This window comes from Ranitomeya variabilis, chromosome 2 (assembly GCF_051348905.1).
Source record: "Ranitomeya variabilis isolate aRanVar5 chromosome 2, aRanVar5.hap1, whole genome shotgun sequence".
In the NCBI taxonomy this organism is placed as follows: Eukaryota; Metazoa; Chordata; class Amphibia; order Anura; family Dendrobatidae; genus Ranitomeya; species Ranitomeya variabilis.
The window spans coordinates 554,454,738-554,471,995 of NC_135233.1; the positions used below are offsets into that span (position 1 = coordinate 554,454,738).

The 17,258-nt window shown below is 49.4% G+C and overlaps 2 protein-coding genes across 3 annotated transcripts in view; one reads left to right on the plus strand and one right to left on the minus strand.

The window, feature by feature from the left end:
* The window catches only part of LOC143807039 (uncharacterized), a 293,401-nt gene that overhangs the window by 16,428 nt on the left and 259,715 nt on the right, over positions 1–17,258 (plus strand). The window lies entirely within an intron of this gene.
* Positions 1–17,258, minus strand: part of RBL2 (RB transcriptional corepressor like 2) — a 65,199-nt gene that overhangs the window by 11,697 nt on the left and 36,244 nt on the right. For both annotated transcript variants that reach the window (XM_077288206.1, XM_077288207.1), the window contains 2 exons: positions 4,154–4,257; positions 1,850–1,987 (listed from right to left, as the gene is read on the minus strand). In XM_077288206.1, the coding sequence (XP_077144321.1) occupies positions 1,850–1,987; positions 4,154–4,257 (242 nt within the window). The remainder of the gene's footprint in view (positions 1–1,849; positions 1,988–4,153; positions 4,258–17,258) is intronic.

Below are 17,258 nucleotides of genomic sequence, written 5' to 3' on the forward strand. Positions count from 1 at the left end.
AAAAAGAATTAAAATAAAAAAATAGTTATATACTCACCCTCCCTCTTCAACCGAAGCGGTCCCGACGAGCGCAATGCGGCCGCCAGCTTCCGTTCCCAGAGATACATTGCGAAATTACCCAGACGACTTAGCGGTCTCACGAGACCATTAAGTCATCTGGGTAATTTCGCAATGCATCTCTGGGAACGGAAGCTGGCAGCCGCATCGGAAGGCGAGAATAGCACAATTTTTTTATTTTTTTTAATTATTTTTAACATTATATCTTTTGACTATTGATGCTGCATAGGCAGCATCAATAGTAAAAAGTTGGTCCGGCATGAGGCGACACACTGGCACTGACTGGAGGGGAGTAGGGAGGGGGCACTGACTGGAGGAGAGTAGGGAGGGGCCAATTGGCAGCCGGACTAAGCCGGGATTTCCGTTACAGACAGATGGAAGTACCCCTTAGACGATTATATAGATGCAGCATCAATAGAAAAGAGATAATGTTAAAAATAATAATAAAAAAAAAAAAAAAAAAAATCATGCTATTCTCACCTTCCGTCGCCTCCACAGCTTTCCCGCTCCTCGCGATGCGGCCGGCAGCTTCCGTTCCCAGAGATGCATTGCGAAATTACCCAGATGACTTAGTGGGAACGGAAGCTGCCAGCCGCATCGCGAGGAGCGGGACAGCTTCGGTGGATGACGGAAGGTGAGTATAATAACTTTTAATTTAATTCTTTTTTTCACAGGGATATGGGGCCCACACTGCTGTATAGTACGTGGCCTGGTATATACTACGTGGCCTGGTATATACTACGTGGCTGGTATATACTACGTGGCTGGTATATACTACGTGGCTGGTATATACTACGTGGCTGGTATATACTACGTGGCTGGTATATACTACGTGGCTGGTATATACTACGTGGCTGATATATACTACGTGGCTGTGCTTCTATACTCACCTTCCAGCGGCCCCCGGATCCAGCCCAGGAGTTAGCGATGCTCTCGCCAGGTCCGTTCCCAGTCATGCATTGCGGCAATAACCTGTGATGACTTAGTGGTCTCGCGTGATCCTACATCATCTGGGGTCATTTCGCAAAGCATTATTGGGAACGGAGCTGCCGAGAGCATCGCGAGGATGGAGAAGGCTTCGGGGCCGCCGGAAGGTGAGAATAGCATGATTTTTTTATTTTTTTTATTATTTTTAACATTATATCTTTTTACTATTGATGCTGCATAGGCAGCATCAATAGTAAAGCTTGTCGCTGATTGGGCGCGACCAATCAGCGATGCGGGATTTATGTTTCAGTCTGTTTGTCTGTAACGGAAATCCTGCGTCGCTGATTGGTTGTGCCAGCCGGCCGCGACCAATCAGCGATATTGGCACGGGATTTAAACACCGCTTCGCTGATTCAGCGAAGCGTGGTTCAAATCCCGCGCCTGTTGCTGATTGGTTGCGCCAGCCGCCCGCGACCAATCAGCGACGCAGGATTTCCGTTACAAACAGACAGAAATGGACCTTAGACGATATAGATTATATCTCACAATAGCAATATATTGGACCGGGCAACGATGGCTCTCTGGGTCTGTGATCTCTGGGTCTCTTCTCTCCAGGACAGTGATCCTGTATAACCGTGAAGTGATGGCGTGGGAAAATCATTAATACAGTGGGAAAAATAAATAAACCCCCCTCATACATAGACTAATGTCAGCCAAGCCCACCGATTCCCACAGGTTTGGCCAACGGTCTAATGTGACAATTAGATGAGGGTCCGTGCCGCAGTGTCAGAGATCAGTCCTGCACCTCAATGTTCCCCCCCCCCCCCCCCCGGAGTAACACCAATCATTCATCTTCTATACATACCTTGTAAAAATGGTAGGGTGCCAGGTCAAACATGACTAGTACCCGTGGGAACGTGCCGGGGGGCTTGTATGAAAAGATGATCACCTCCAGGCTGCAGGCCATCAGGGACTTGTGGAAGATTTCCTGCTCCAGGATGTTCTGCAACAGATCAGGAATGATGGATTGTGACGAAATATAAAAACTACAATTCTAGGTATTTTCCTTGCTTATATAGCGCCATTATCACTGAGCCACCGTGCTGCAGAATATCCGGGGTGAGAACACAATTCTACACAGCATCGCTGATAATACAAGACTGATCAGAAACCACAAATGATAGTGTTAACTCATTCACAATCTAATTATTAATGTTTCTTTTATAGTCTCACTGTCTATTGCTGCCTGCAGGGTGAGTTAACTGAGAATCTGTCAGTGAGCTCATTCTGACGATCCAGTGAGAGAGTTACAGACTTTTAATGTCTTTTCTTGAGCTGTCCGTAAAAGCAACAAAAGAACAAATATATTATATACTAGATGGCAGCCCGATTCTAAAGAATCGGGAGTCTAGAATCCATATATACTTTATTTATTCAAATGTAAGAATAATACAATTAATAAATAATAGTAAGAAAGAACAAAAAATGGCTGCACTCACCAGCTCTTGACAATTCTTGACAGTACGGCACATTTCTGATTGGTCGCTCGCGGCAGGCGGCAACCAATCAGAAAAGTGCCGCGCACCACGAAGGCATATATCTTTGTCCACCCTGAGCGGGTGTAGGACGCTGGTGACGTCACTTATCTCCGGACATTATCTCTGGACAAAGCCACGGAAGTTGGCACAAATTGCCGGAAGTAGTATTCTAGGCAATTATATATTAGATTGTCCTGTCACCAGCCATGTGTACGATTATCGGCCGAAAGCCTCTCTGGAACCAATAATCACCCCATGTAAAGGTATCTTTATAAGTTAAAGATTCAGAATACTATGACTTTTATCATATCCTGAACAGTCAAGTTTTTTATGAACCGTTAAGGTTTTCTGGTTGAAGTAAAAAAAACTCTGAGTGTTTACAGTTTGAAACCATAAAATGTTGAAAAATTATGTCATTCTTGAGTATATCACTCAATGGTGCTCATAAACATGTCAAATTTGATCTATAATATACTTTAATATACGTTACTTTAATCTTTAATATACTTAAGAACAGGGCCCCAGACATCACACAGGGGGTCTGAAACACCGCACAGTGGTCCAAAATATCGCTGTGCTCTGCCTGGGGCCCCATATGCTGCCTGGGGCCCCTGTGCTCTGCCTGGGGCCCCAGTGCTCTGCCTGGGGCCACTGTGCTCTGCCTGGGGCCACTGTGCTCTGCCTGGGGCCCCATAGGCTGCCTGGGGCCCCTGTGCTCTGCCTGGGTGTAGGACACTGGTGACGTCACTTATCTCCGGACATTAGCTCTGGACAAAGCCACGGAAGTTGGCACAAATTGCAGGAAGTAGTATTCTAGGCAAATATATATATATATATATATTTTTTATAATATATAAGTAATTAATATAAATTATAATAATAAAGTTGGACAACCCCAAGCTGGCGCAAGGAAAAAGTTATACAAATAAATAAAAAGAGCAGGGTGGTCTTTAGTGCCAACTACTGGAGGGGCAAACCTATAAGTCAATATTGACCCTTTAAAGATACGGGTCACAGACTGGAGCCCAACAGACACATTGGATTAATGTCGGCCGAACCCGCTGATATCGATGGATTTGGCAGACAGCTTCATCTGACTTCAGCATCCGCCATTTACAACTTTAGGGCTTGTTTCCACTTGCGAGAAACACGTCCGTGTCTCGCATGCCGGCACTCCAGAGCGGAGCGTGCGGCCGCATAGGAACACATGGAGCCGCACGCTCCGCTCCCAAGTGCTGGCGCCAAAGCTTGGTTTCCACATGCGAGACACGGACGTGTTTCTCGCAAGTGGAAACAAGCCCTTAGACTGCTGATCCTTTTTGTTCTCCCGGAGAGGAGCCTCAGCAGAGATGTCCGGCAGCGGCTCTCTCAGAGAACACTTGGTAGAGCGAGCGCTCCGGTGTAGCAGAGAGTAGGACGGAGGGCTGCTGGACTAACCATTGTTCCACCAACAGTGCAGTGGGCGGCTTGAAGACACGAAGCCAAACCAGCATCCTCTTCAAAAAGAACAGACCTCCATTTTCGACACCTATTTCAGGTTCTTTGCCCCTCATCAGTGCAAAGTAGGAGAAACGTCGGCAATGAAAAGTTTAGGGGTAAAAAATTGAAGAGTGGACGTTTCCACCACTTACAGACAGATCCACATCTCCCAGACGTTTCTTTTCCCGCTCGACAACAGACTCCACCACCTTATAGTACAGCGCCTCTGCCAGACGGAAATATTTCTTTGCAATGTCTGGAAAATTAAAAGTTTATATTAAAACTATGATGGACATCATTATTGGGGAAAAAAGGGGGTTTGGCTCAACTTCTTAAGGGAGTAAAATTGAAAAGAGTTATTGAAAAAACAAATCCACTTTGCTATTTGCCTATTATTCTCCAAGAACGGTGGCATTTATTAATTCTATTGTGTACGATGTGTTGGCATGGTTGCCGGCCACCTCTGCACCAGCGGTGGCCCGGTCTCCAAGGCACAGAGCTCTGTGCTTACAAGCTTTTGGATATAGAGCTTTCTGAGCCAGCAGGACTGCTGTGTCCAGCAGAGCTCCTGCCTCTGCTTGCAGCATCAGACGTTTGTGCATAACAGCACTGTAGTGACCTGTCCATCAGGAGAGTGCCACCCCTGAAGGTGTGAAGGTTAGACAACTACATTACAGAAATACAGTGGCTTGCAAAATTTTCCACCCCCTTGGCTTTTTACTTATTTTTACCTATTCATAAGACCACAGTGAAACATGGTGGTGGCAGCATCATGCTGTGGGGATGTTTTTCAGCAGCAGGGGCAGAGAAAATGATTCGAGTAGAGGGGGGGGGGGGGCTTGGGGGGGGGGGAAGATGGATGTAATAGTAATGGATGTAAAACATTTAAAATGTAAATATTTTGGAGTGGCCCACTCAAAGCCCAGACCTTAACCCAAGTGAGACTTCACCAGAAGAAAGCCATCTAACGTGAAAGGGCAGGAGCAGTTTTGTCTTGAGAAATGGGAAAAAAATCCAGTGGTAAGAGGAGGAAAGCTCAGAGACTTATCCAAAGAGACTTCCAGCTGTAAATACTGCAAAAGGAGGCTCTACAAAGTACTGACTTTAGGGGGTGAATAGTTAGGTTTCAGTTATTTTTTCCTATTTCTTGTTTGCTTCAAAATAAAAATAAAAACGAATGTTCACAGTTGTACACATGTTCTTTACATGAACGGATGCAAACCCTCAAAAAGAATAATATTCCAGGTTGTAAGGTGGGAAAACACAAAAAATGCCAAGGGGGTGAATACTTTCATAAGCCGCTGTATTCATGTCACATACTAAAATAAAACCCTACAAAATATTAGCTCAAGTCATGTAGTAGATCATCTTCTGCATGGTTCTGTACATGATGCACTTTTAATCAGTATGGAGGGTCCCGTGTCACCATTTCTTCCTACCAAAAACTCATTGGTGAAATAAGTTTACACATTACAGCGGATAAAATGAATATTCAGGATTAGGAAAAAAAGCGCCACACCTGACTGGTGGTTGGGTGTGGTACTGCACTCTTTTTTTTTTACTTTGACAGCATTAAATTCATTACAAAGCACAACTTATGTGAAGCAAGGAACCAGGTTTTCTAATCCTGGACAATCCCTTTAAGCTCACTGTAATGCTCCATGCCAAGTGTGGTGGTTCCAGTAGTCAACATCCTAGGACCTATCCTGAGGACAGGTCATAAATATTCCTTCTGGTGACAATCCCAAAAGGCAGGCATTCTGGAAAGGTTTGCGGTGGGTCACTAGTTGACATTTATTCTTCAGGTCCCTGCACCAGCATCTGAGCCCAGCTGTTAGGGCTCTTTCACACTGTCGTATGTGGTCTCAAAATCAGAGTCTGATCTGAGAGTCATCTTACTGTGATCTCAGCACAAGTGCGGAGAAGACGGAGAACTTAATTTCTCCATCGTCTGTGTGTGCGCGTTCATCGGACTGCACTTGGATGACATCCAAGTGCAGTCTGATGTTTCATTCACACCCACAGACTTGCATGGAAGCTCGTGACGCAATAATTGGACGCAGGCATAAGAAAATAAAAAAATAGCACGAGTTATAAGCCAGTGTGAACAAACCCTTACCAAAAGTTTCCGCCCTCCGTAACCATTCTCCATTACAGGGTGTGTGCTGTACAATGTCCTCCCAGGGAGAGAGCAGCTGCTACCCGGTACAGACTTATTCGGCAGAAATGAATTTGTCATTAACCCCCCACTTTGTGAAGTGCACATTACTGGCTAATGGCACAGTTTCCCATTGTATGTGCCTAGTGCCACCTAGTGGACGAGGGAGACATTGACATCCAAAGTCCAGACCGCGACAGTGAGCAGAATATCAGGTCCTTGTCTCTAATGGCCCCTATTACTTTTTGCACTCCTATACACATTACTCAGTGTGAACACACGCACGCACGCACGAGTGAAGCCAAAAAAATTACACACAACATTCCCGAGTTACAGCACTGCTCCCGACGCACGTTTCGCAAGGAATGCTTCAACCCTGGGTCCATCCATAGTTTCATAAAGGGATGGAAACTTTGGGCAACAGGAGCGCCAACTTAGGTGGATTCCTAAGCAGTTTGCCTGACAGCCAATTCATATGGTTAGTCATCCCTCTCCACCGTATAGCCCACGGACACAAAACTCTCAAAATCTTATCAGACCCTTATTCAATCCTTCACCACACTTCAGATGTTCCAGCCAAATAGGGATTTTTGTGTACTCACCGTAAAATCCTTTTCTCTGAGCCACTCATTGGGGGACACAGGACCATGGGTGTTATGCTGCTGTCACTAGGAGGCTGACACTAAGTTGAGACAAAAAAGGTTAGCTCCTCCCCTGCAGTATACACCCTCATGCTGGCTTCCAGAGACCCAGTTCAGTGCAAAAGCAGTAGGAGATTAATATCAATATAATACATAACATTAGAGTATAACATGTCAGAAAAAGTCAAGAACCAAAAAGGTAACGAGCCGTAAGGCTAACAGGGTGGGTGCTGTATCCCCCAATGAGTGGCTCGGAGAAAAGGATTTTACGGTGAGTACACAAAAATCCCTATTTCTCCTTCGCCACATTGGGGGACAGAGGACCATGGGACGTCCCAAAGCAGTCCCTGGGTGGGTAACAATACAACCAAATAACTGTGTACCATCTGACTTATAAAATGCACAACGGCCGCCTGCAGAATACGTCTGCCAAGGGCCGCATCCGCGGAAGAATGAGTGTGGACGTTGTAGTGCTTCGTGAAAGTATGCAGGCTAGACCATGTTGCGGCCTTGCAAATCTGCTCCGTCGACGCCTGGTGCCGAATGGCCCAGGAAGCACCAACTGACCGAGTAGAGTGAGCTCTAACGCCCGCCGGGATGGGCCTGCCCCTGACCCGATAAGCTTCTTGGATAGCCGATCGGATCCATCTGGCTATCGTAGCCTTAGACGCGGCTGAACCCTTCCTGTGACCCTCATGGAGGATAAAGGGGGAATCCGATTTACGGAAAGAGGCAGTCCTAGAGACGTACCTCCTGAGAGCCCGTACCACGTCCAAAGTGTGAAGGGCCTTTTCGACCCTATGTTTTGGCTGTGGGTAAAAGGAGGGAAGAATAATATCTTCATTGAGGTGAAAAGATGACACCACCTTAGGGAGAAAAGCGGGAGATGGGCGTAAGACTACTTTGTCCTGGTGGAAGGAAAGGAAGGGCGCCCGGCAGGAAAGTGCGGCCAACTCCGAGATGCGCCTGATAGACGTTATCGCCACAAGGAAGGCCACCTTCCAAGAGAGAATAGATAGTGGGACATCTTGCAGAGGTTCAAACGGAGGTTCCTGAAGGACGCTCAGGACCAAGTTGAGATCCCAGGTCTCTAGTGGCATTCTGTAGGGGGGAAACCACGTGGGAGACCCCTTGAATGAAGGTCCTGACTTGCGAGTTAGTAGCAATCTTACGCTGGAACAACACCGACAGCGCTGAAATCTGGCCCTTGAGGGAACCGAGGGCCAGGCCGGAATAAAAGCCGGACTGGAGAAATTCCAGAATGAAGGTAATGGAGAAAACGAGAGGGGGACGACCGCGGAGTCTGCACCAAGAGAAGAAGGCTTTCCAGGTGCGGTGGTAGATGCGAGCGGAAGACGTCTTGCGAGCTCTGATCATGGTGGAAATGACATGCTGGGAGAAACCTGCTTGAGTTAGGATCCAGGTTTCAACAGCCACGCCGTTAAGGGTACGTGCACACGTCTGGATTTCTTGCAGAAATTTCCTGAAGAAAACCGGAAATTTTCTGCATGAAATCCGCTTTTTTTTGCGTTTTTTTTCCCGTTTATTTGTTAGAATTCTGCAAGCGTAATTAGCTTGCAGAATGCTAAAGTTTTCCAAGCGATCTGTAGCATCGCTTGGAAAACTGATTGACAGGTTGGTCACACTTGTCAAACATAGCGTTTGACAAGTGTGACCATCTTTTTACTATAGATGCAGCCTATGCAGCATCTATAGTAAAAGATAGAATGTTTAAAAATAATAAAAAAAATAAAAAAAATGGTTATACTCACCTGCAGGCGTCCGTTCCTATAGATGCCGGTGTGGTTCAGGGCCTTCCATGACGTCGCGGTCACATGACCGGTCTCGACCAATCACAAGACCGTGACGTCATCGCAGGTCCTTCACCGCACACCAGCTATAGAAACCGAAGCGGCAGCATGCAGCGGAGAGGCAGGAAGACATCGAAGGTGAGTATAGGACTATTTTTTATTTTAATTCTTTTTTTTTTTTACCACTTATATGGTGCCCAGTCCGTGGAGGAGAGTCTCCTCTCCTCCACCCTGGGTACCAACCGCACATAATCTGCTTACTTCCCGCATGGTGTGCACAGCCCCGTGCAGGAAGTAAGCAGATCAATGCACTCCTAGGTGTGTGGAATCACCTGCAATTATGCATTTTAATGAACATGTTGCTTTTTTTTTCGCGGAAAAAAAGGCTACATTTGCACAAAAAATGCGGAATACACTGAAAATAATGGGAGGCATATGTTAGCGTTTTTTTCGCGTTTTTATAGCGAAAAAACGCGAAAAAAACGCGAAAAATACTGAACGTGTGCACATGGCCTTAACGTAGGGCCCCTGAGCTCTGATAGTAGATCGGTCCTTGGCGCAGTAGATCTGGGCGGTGTGGCAACCGCCAGGGAACGTCGGATACGAGATGCACTAGTTCCGCATACCATGCGCGACGCGGCCAATTCGGGGTGATAAGCATCACCGGAATCCCCTCTATCTTGATTTTTCGGATCACCTTCGGCAACAGGAAGTGGAGGGAACACGTACGGGAATCGGAACCGGTGCCATGGGAATATCAGAGCATCCACCCCAACGGCCCGGGGATCCCGAGAACGCGCTATGAAGTTGGGGACTTTGGCGTTGAGCCTGGATGCCATCAGATCCACGTCCGGAGTCCCCCAGCGAAGGCAGATTTGATGAAAAACCACTGGATGGAGCTCCCACTCTCCCGAGGCGAGACCCTGACGGCTGAGAAAGTCCGCCGCCCAGTTCTCGACACCCGGAATGTGTACTGCAAAAATGGTGGAGTGGTTGTCCTCGGCCCAACGGAGGATGTGTGTGACCTCCTGCATCGCTGCCCTGCTGCGAGTGCCCCCTTGATGGTTTATGTACGCCACAGCTGTGACGTTGTCTGACTGTATTCGGACTGGGTGACCCGCAAGCAGAGGGTGAAAACGTCTCAGGGCAAACCTGATAGCACGGATCTCTAGAATGTTTATGGGAAGTTTCGACTCCCGCGTCGACCAACGCCCCTGGGCAGTGTGGTGGAGAAATACCGCTCCCCAACCGAGGAGACTGGCCAATGGATCTGAAGAAAAGACCTCCCCTGGTGGAGAGTTGACTCCAAAGTCCACCACGTGAGCGCCTGCCTGGTCCGCGGGGACAGAGGGCATGGTCGGTCGAGGGTAAAGGGACTCCTGTCCCAGTTGTCCAGTAGAGCTTGTTGTAAGGGACGGAGATGCAGTTGGGGGAAGGGAATCGCTTCCATTGAGGCCACCATCTTCATTCGGTTTGCCATGAAGATCCTGGGGGACTGCGGGCAAGGGCGAGAAAGCATCTGGGCCCCCTGTTGAAGTGCTTGGGCCTTGGACAGAGTAAGAAAGATCAGCCCCTTGGACGTGTCTAATCATGCCTAGGAAAGAGATCCTTCGAGCTGGAACAGGGGAGGATTTGTCCAGGTTGATTAACCAGCCTAGGCGCGAAAGGGAATCCAACGTAATGCGGACACTTGCTTCGCAGGCATGAAAAGATGGACCTTTGACCAGAAGGTTGTCTAGGTATGGCAACACGACCACTCCTCGGGAGTGCAGGATGGCCATGACAGCCGCCATGACCTTCGTGAATACCCTGGGTGCTGTGGCAAGACCGAAGGGCAAGGCCGTGAATTGAAAATGGTCCTCTTGGATGGCGAAAAGGAGGAACCTTTCGTGTGGCGGAAAGATTGGAATGTGAAGATAAGCATCTTTGATGTCTATTGATGCTAGAAACTAGTCTCGCTCCAATGAGGAAATGACCGACCGAAGGGACTCCATCCGGAAGTGTCGTACTTTTACGTGCTTGTTTAGGAATTTCAAGTCCAAGATGGGGCGCACGGACCCGTCCTTCTTTGGTACGACGAAGAGGTTTGAGTAGAAACCTCTGAATCTCTCGTGTTCCGGAACCGGAACGATGACCTCGTTTTGGCGGAGGGAATCAATGGCGCAATGGAGAGCGCGTGACTGAGCTCTTGAACTTGGGAGACGAGAGGGAAAAAAACGAACTGGAGGGGAGACGGAAAATTCTATTTTGTAACCAGACAACACCAGGTCTCTGACTCATTCGTCGGGGATGACGGAAAGCCAGACATGCCGAAAAAGAAGCAGGCGTCCGCCTACCTTGGTGGTGTCGACTGGAATACTCCCCGAGTCATTGTGAAGGAAATCTGGCAGGTCTAGAACCTCTGGTTCTGGGTTGTCTAGGTCTTCCTCTCCAGGACGGATTCGGTTTGTAAGAAGGCTGAGAGTCTGTCTGTGCGTGTAGATCGTTCTGATCTAGACGATGCAGTGGAGTTGGACCAGAAAGGGCCACCTCGAAAGGGGCGAAAACGAAAATACTGTTGGCGCTGAAAATCAGCTTTTGGTCTGTGTTGAGGGAGGAACTTGCTTTTTCCCCCTGTAGCATCGGAAATAAGTTGGTCCAATTTTTCTCCAAATAGGCGTCCGCCCTGAAAGGGGAGAGAAAAATATAGTTCTTACCGATAACGGTATTTCTCTGAGCCCACGACGGCACCACGGAGAGAGGGGATCCGCCCACCAAGGACAGGAAACCTACAGATAAAAAGGCGGTACCTCTCTCCTGCATCAGTTGTTTACTAGAGAACGATGGGAGACTATGAACAGAGACTTGCTTTTAACATTATCTAAATACTTATCATGAGATACCACGTGACTATTATACTATTAACATAAGGCACTATATTAATGTGCACACCCATGAAGTGAAGGGAGGGAATGTACGGGTGCCGTCGTGGGCTCAGAGAAATACTGTTATCGGTAAGAACTATATTTTTCTCTGACACCCACGACGGCACCACGGAGAGATTTGCAGAGATTTGTACATTAGGGAGGGACCACCGCTTCCAGAACCCTTTTACCAAAGGTAAGGTCCGAAGAGGAGATAAGGTCCAATCTATAGTGCCTATAGAAGGTGGATGGTGAAGACCAGGTAGCAGCTTTACATATCTGCTCAATAGAAGCTCCGGCCTTCTCCACCCAAGAGGTTGCCACTGCTCTTGTTGAGTGTGCCTTGATATTTCCCGGAACGGGTACGCCACTCGCTGAGTATGACAGGCTGATGGCTTCTGTAATCCATCTTGCCAGGGTGCCTTTAGATGCTTTCTTCCCCTTCCGGGGACCCTGGAAACACACAAAGAGAGAGGAATCCTCCCTACTCTCCCTAGTGGCTTCTATGTAACATATCAGACATCTCCTTACATCTAAAGTATGTAACGCCTCTTCCTCTTTGTTTTTGGGGTTAGGACAGAAGGAGGGCAGAGATATTTCCTGTGTCCTATGAAAACGGGATGCCACTTTTGGGAGATATGCAGGGTCAGTTTTTAGGATGACCCTATCATCTAGGATTTGCGTGAAAGGGCCTGGATATCACTGACCCTACGTGCGGAAGTGAGTGCAACTAGCAGGGAAGTTTTTAGGGATAAGATTTTGACTGAAGCATCCGCTAAAGGTTCAAAGGGAGGTTTAGATAACGCCCTAAGAACTAAATTTAAATCCCACTGAGGGGTAGATTTTACGGGTAGAGGCCTTGATCTCTCGGCTGCCTTGATGAATCTAGATATCCATCGATTTCCTGCTAAATCATAGTTGAATAGAGCTCCTAGGGCCGCTACATGAACTTTTAAGGTGTTTGTGGCCAGACCCAACTCTAATCCATTCTGTAGGAACTCCAGAATGGCATTAAGGGGGGACGCCCTCCCCAATTTTGGAGCCTGAAGATGAAAGAAATTTTTTCCAAACTTTCCCGTATTGTCTGGTTGAAACGGGCTTCCTACTTTGTAACAGTGTAGATACTAGCCCCGGAGAAAACCCCCTGTTTTCTAGTAGCTCCCTTTCAAACGCCAAGCTGTCAAGTGCAAACTTGCCACCTGAGGATGATGCACTGGGCCTTGGGAGAGAAGGTTCGGGAGATCCGGCAGAACCCATGGATCGGCGATGGACATTCATCATCCAGGAAAACCAAGGCCTTTTCGGCCAGAAAGGGGCAATCAAGATCATGTGAGCCCCGTCCTCCCGAATCTTCCTCAGCACCGCTGGAATCAGAGCAATAGGGGGAAACGCATACGCTAGATGATGGTTCCAGGGTATCAGGAACGCATCCAGGGAAACAGGGTTCCCCCCCCCGGAGTTATTGAGCAAAAGGTGTTCACTTTTTTGTTCAGATGGTTTGCGAAGAGGTCTATGTTTGGTGTGCCCCATTTTACCGAGATTTGATCGAACACCGACTGATTTAGCTCCCATTCCCCCTGCCTGAAGCGGGAGTGACTTAGGTAGTTTGCTCTGAAATTGTCTACCCCCTTTATGTGCAGGCCCGATAGAGATTGAAAGTTGCTTTCGGCTATGTGGAAGATTGAGCTGGTTATCTCCATCAGTTATCTCCATCAGACTCCGAGAACGGGTACCCCCTTGGTGATTCAGATATGCTATCACCACTTTGTTGTCCGACATAATTCTGACATGGTGAGACCGAAGGGGCCCCAGGAACTCTAAGAGTGCAAATTTGACTGCCAATAGTTCTTTCATATTGGAGGACGCTTTTTTCAGATATGGAGCCCAATTCCCCTGAGCTAACAGGTCGTTCAGGTGAGCCCCCCACCCGCTGGGACTCGCGTCTGTTGTTACTACCCGAGATACTGGAGTTACCCACGGGAGCCCTTGAGAAAGATTGCCCAGCGATGTCCACCAGCCTAGAGACCGAATTGTGTTTAGAGATAAAACGAGCCGACCTTCTAAATTCCCTTTTAGAGAGACTTCCTCTGACAAGATTTGCCATTGAAGTTCCCTTGAGTGTAATTGAGCCCATTGGACTGCCGGGATGCAGGCCGTCATGGATCCTAGGAGGGACATCGCTTGGCACAGTGTTATGGAGGGGTTGTCTCGCCTTCTGGATACCAGATTTATGATGTTTTGGATTTTTTCCCCTGGAAGGCGACATTCTTGTTTTATAGAGTCCAGCGTGAGACCCAGGTACTCCTGGATCTGGCATGGTAACAATCTGGATTTCTTTAGGTTTATTAACCAACCCAGTTCTTCCAGAGAATGTCTGATTGTTTTCAGCTGTTCCTCGCAGTGTTGTGGAGAGGAACCTATTATCAAAAAAATCGCCGAGGTATGGTACTATCAGGGTATCTTTCTCCCTCAGGTGAGCCATTACCTCCGCAACCCCGATTCAGGAGATGGAGATCTGTGCTTAGTCTTCCTTCTCTTTTTTTCCCCCTTTGAGGGATTTAAAGGTTTCCTCTACCTGGACTTTAATCAGGTTTTTGAGATCTGCTGCAAACCCGGGAAGGCCTTCTGACACTGTCTGCTGAATACAAATACTGCAAAGTCTTTTGTCCCATGAAGATGGAAGGTCTTCTTTGCATAGGGCACATATGATATGTTTAGTTTTACTTGCGCTTTTCTTCCCCTATGGTAAAAGACACAAAGATAGATTCTCACTATCGCTAACATCCACGGAGATCACTCACCACCTTCTGGACCCATAAATACCGGTTGGGCACGATCCGTGTTGGCTTTAGAGCCGGACGCTATGCTGGATTCTTTGCTGCGCAGTGATCCAGAACGCCCTCCGGTAGAGCCTTGGTGCCCTTTCTGGGTCCGTCGCTGCTTCTGCTGCTGCTGCGGTGTTGGTTGTGGAGATGCCCTGGGCAGGGGAGATACCTGCTCCACATCGCTCACTGGTGAGCACTGGCCAGACTCCATTTTGGAAGCGCTTTTGCCCCTAGATGCCCCGCTTAAAATAGCGGTGGAAGGCGCCATTTTTTTTTTTTCTTGCGCATGCGCAGTTCGCCTTGCGCCTGGAATCCCGCGCAGATCGCCCGAGCACGAAATCCCGCGCCTGCACATTTCTCCAGCGGCCGCGCAGGCGCTCTAGGCGGGGATCGCAGCGCTTGTGCGCGCGCAAGCCCCTGCCGCTTGAAAACTCGTTTGTTCCCGCGCGGGCGCAGATGGGGCAAAATGGCGGCGCACTTACTACACGCTGACTCCACAGTACCCCCCGGGAGCTCAGGCTGCAGACTGACGCCAGGGAGCCACATTGCTCCTATCCATAGGGCGGACCCTTGGACACGGCTGCTGCTGGTGAGTCTTCTTAGAGAGGCGGCTCCGGCCACCTCTCTCCGCGCACCCTAAAAAGGCCTACCAGCCCCTAGCGGTGGCGCTTCGGGTCACCACATCTAACCGAGGCAGGGGGGCCCCCGCTGCCTGGATCGGCTGATTGGCCCCGGACTCCCACGAAGAAACTTTTCCTCTGACGGAGGTGGATCTGTAGGTCTCCCATCAAGGACAGGAAACCAACTGATGCAGGAGAGAGGTACCGCCTTTTTATCTGTAGGTTTCCTGTCCTTGGTGGGCGGATCCCCTCTCTCCGTGGTGCCGTCGTGGGCGTCAGAGAAATCAGAGACTTTTTTGAGGAGGAATCCACCAGCCACTCTCTAAGCCAGATAGCTCTCCTGATGGTGACGGCGTTTGAAGCCGCTGTAGCCGCACAGTCTGCTGCGTCTAAAGATGCGTACATCACATAATTTGCTGCCATAGCAATTTGTTTGGCGAGGTCCGCCGCTTCAGCCGGAAGAGCGTGGTCCTGAAAGGAATGTGCCAGAGTATCTGCCCAGGAAACCATAGCTTTGGCGACCCATGCCGCAGCGAAGGAAGGGGATAGGGAGGAACCTGAGGCTTTAATACACTGATCGCGCCAGGGAATCCAACTGGCGCTCTGTGGGACTTTTAATTGATGCCCCGTCAGGTACTGATAACAGCGTTTTGGTAGCCAAACGCGGCACCGGAGGATCCACCAGCGGTGGTTATGTCCAATCCTTAACCAGCTCTGAGGAAAAAGGATATTTAGATTCCAGAGCCTTTTTGCCCGTAAAGCGTTTATCCGGTCGCTCCCTGTGCCTCTTAACTATCTCTAGAAAATCCGGATGGGAGGCGAACACCTTATGGGATCGCTTGTTTCTAGTGAAGGAAACTGCATGATCCGGAGCTGAATTAGGGTCATCATTAACCTTTAGTGCATGATTGACAGCCTCAATGAGGGAGTCAACAGTTGAACAGTTGAAGGGAACTCCGGGTCCATGGACGCCTCAGACTCATACTCAGAGTCGTGATCGCTTCTAGCCCCTGGGGAGGGTGAGCGAGAAGTGGAGCTATTGGAGGCTGAATGGCGTGGTGAATGATCGGGAGAGGTAGTGCGGATCCGTTTTGTGGATGTCCGAACCTCCTGTGGGTGAGAGCGGCCCCTGCTGGCCGACGATTCCCCTGTGATAGAGGGGTCTCTTAACCCAGGAAAACGAACGCCCCGCTCCCCAGAGGGGTCATGAAGGGATTCAATCGCCTTAGCTAGCGAAGCCACGGATTGGGACGTGGCCCACTCAGGGGGGCTAGGAGCACTGGGGTCGGTAGCGGCGGAGGGCTCCTGGGCACATTGGGCATCACAGGTTGGGCAGAACGGGGAGCTCTGAGGCCTGGGAAGAGGAGCCTGGCAGGTGGTACAAGCAGAGAAAAAGGTGGTATGTACCTTAGTGACCTTTTTACCCCTTGACTGGGACATGTTGTACCCCAATGTAATGCACAGAGCTGCTATGAGGAAGCTGAGGGGTAGCGCTGCAGGGAAGCAGATAGTGCCGTCTCCTTACCCGGTCCTGTGCCCCGCAATTGAGTGGAGAAGGAAGATCCTCCGTGGGGGTGAGAGAAAAGACCGTCCGGCGCTGCGTGCTGCAGGGGGAAGATGGCTGCCGAGACCCTGAAGTGTAGTCTCGCAGGGAGCGAGAAGCGCCAGAAGCATGGGCGGGGCCGTAGGAGTGATGCGTGGAGTGGGCGGAGCCTACCTGAGTGCGGCCTAGAAAGGGCCGAAGCCGGGGACTAAATTTCTGGCCTCGGCCGGCGCGCACCCGCAGACCGCGGGGAAAGAATCGCGGCGCTCTGTAAAGGATCCTGCCGCTAAGGAGCCCCCTAGAAAAGGTGACCACCATAGAAAAAAACGACCCCTAGGCCATACCCAGTGGCAGGGGCGCGCGCCATCTGCACTTACCCCATAAAGGTGCCCGGGCTACATGGGACGGTGCAGGGTTGGGGGAGCCTCCATCCACCATCCTCATGAAAGGGGGGTGGAGAGGAACCGTCCGCCTCCTTCCATCATCCGCTCTTTTTCAGTGGTAATGCAGTGGGGGCTGCACGGATGCCACAGTGGAATAGTGCCTCTGTACAGCCGAGGGTGAAACCTGGTGGGCAGGGCAGATGTCCGCCAATAAAGGCCTGGCTGCAGAAGAGGATACTGGAGGTAACACCAGTGCTCGTCTGTTACTCGGGGGGAGATCGGTGCCCATGAAAGGGGCCCGTCGCCCAAAAAGGTCAGCTCAGGCAGTGGCATCCCACGTCGCAGGAGAGGATACGGAGAGGTGAAACTCCCG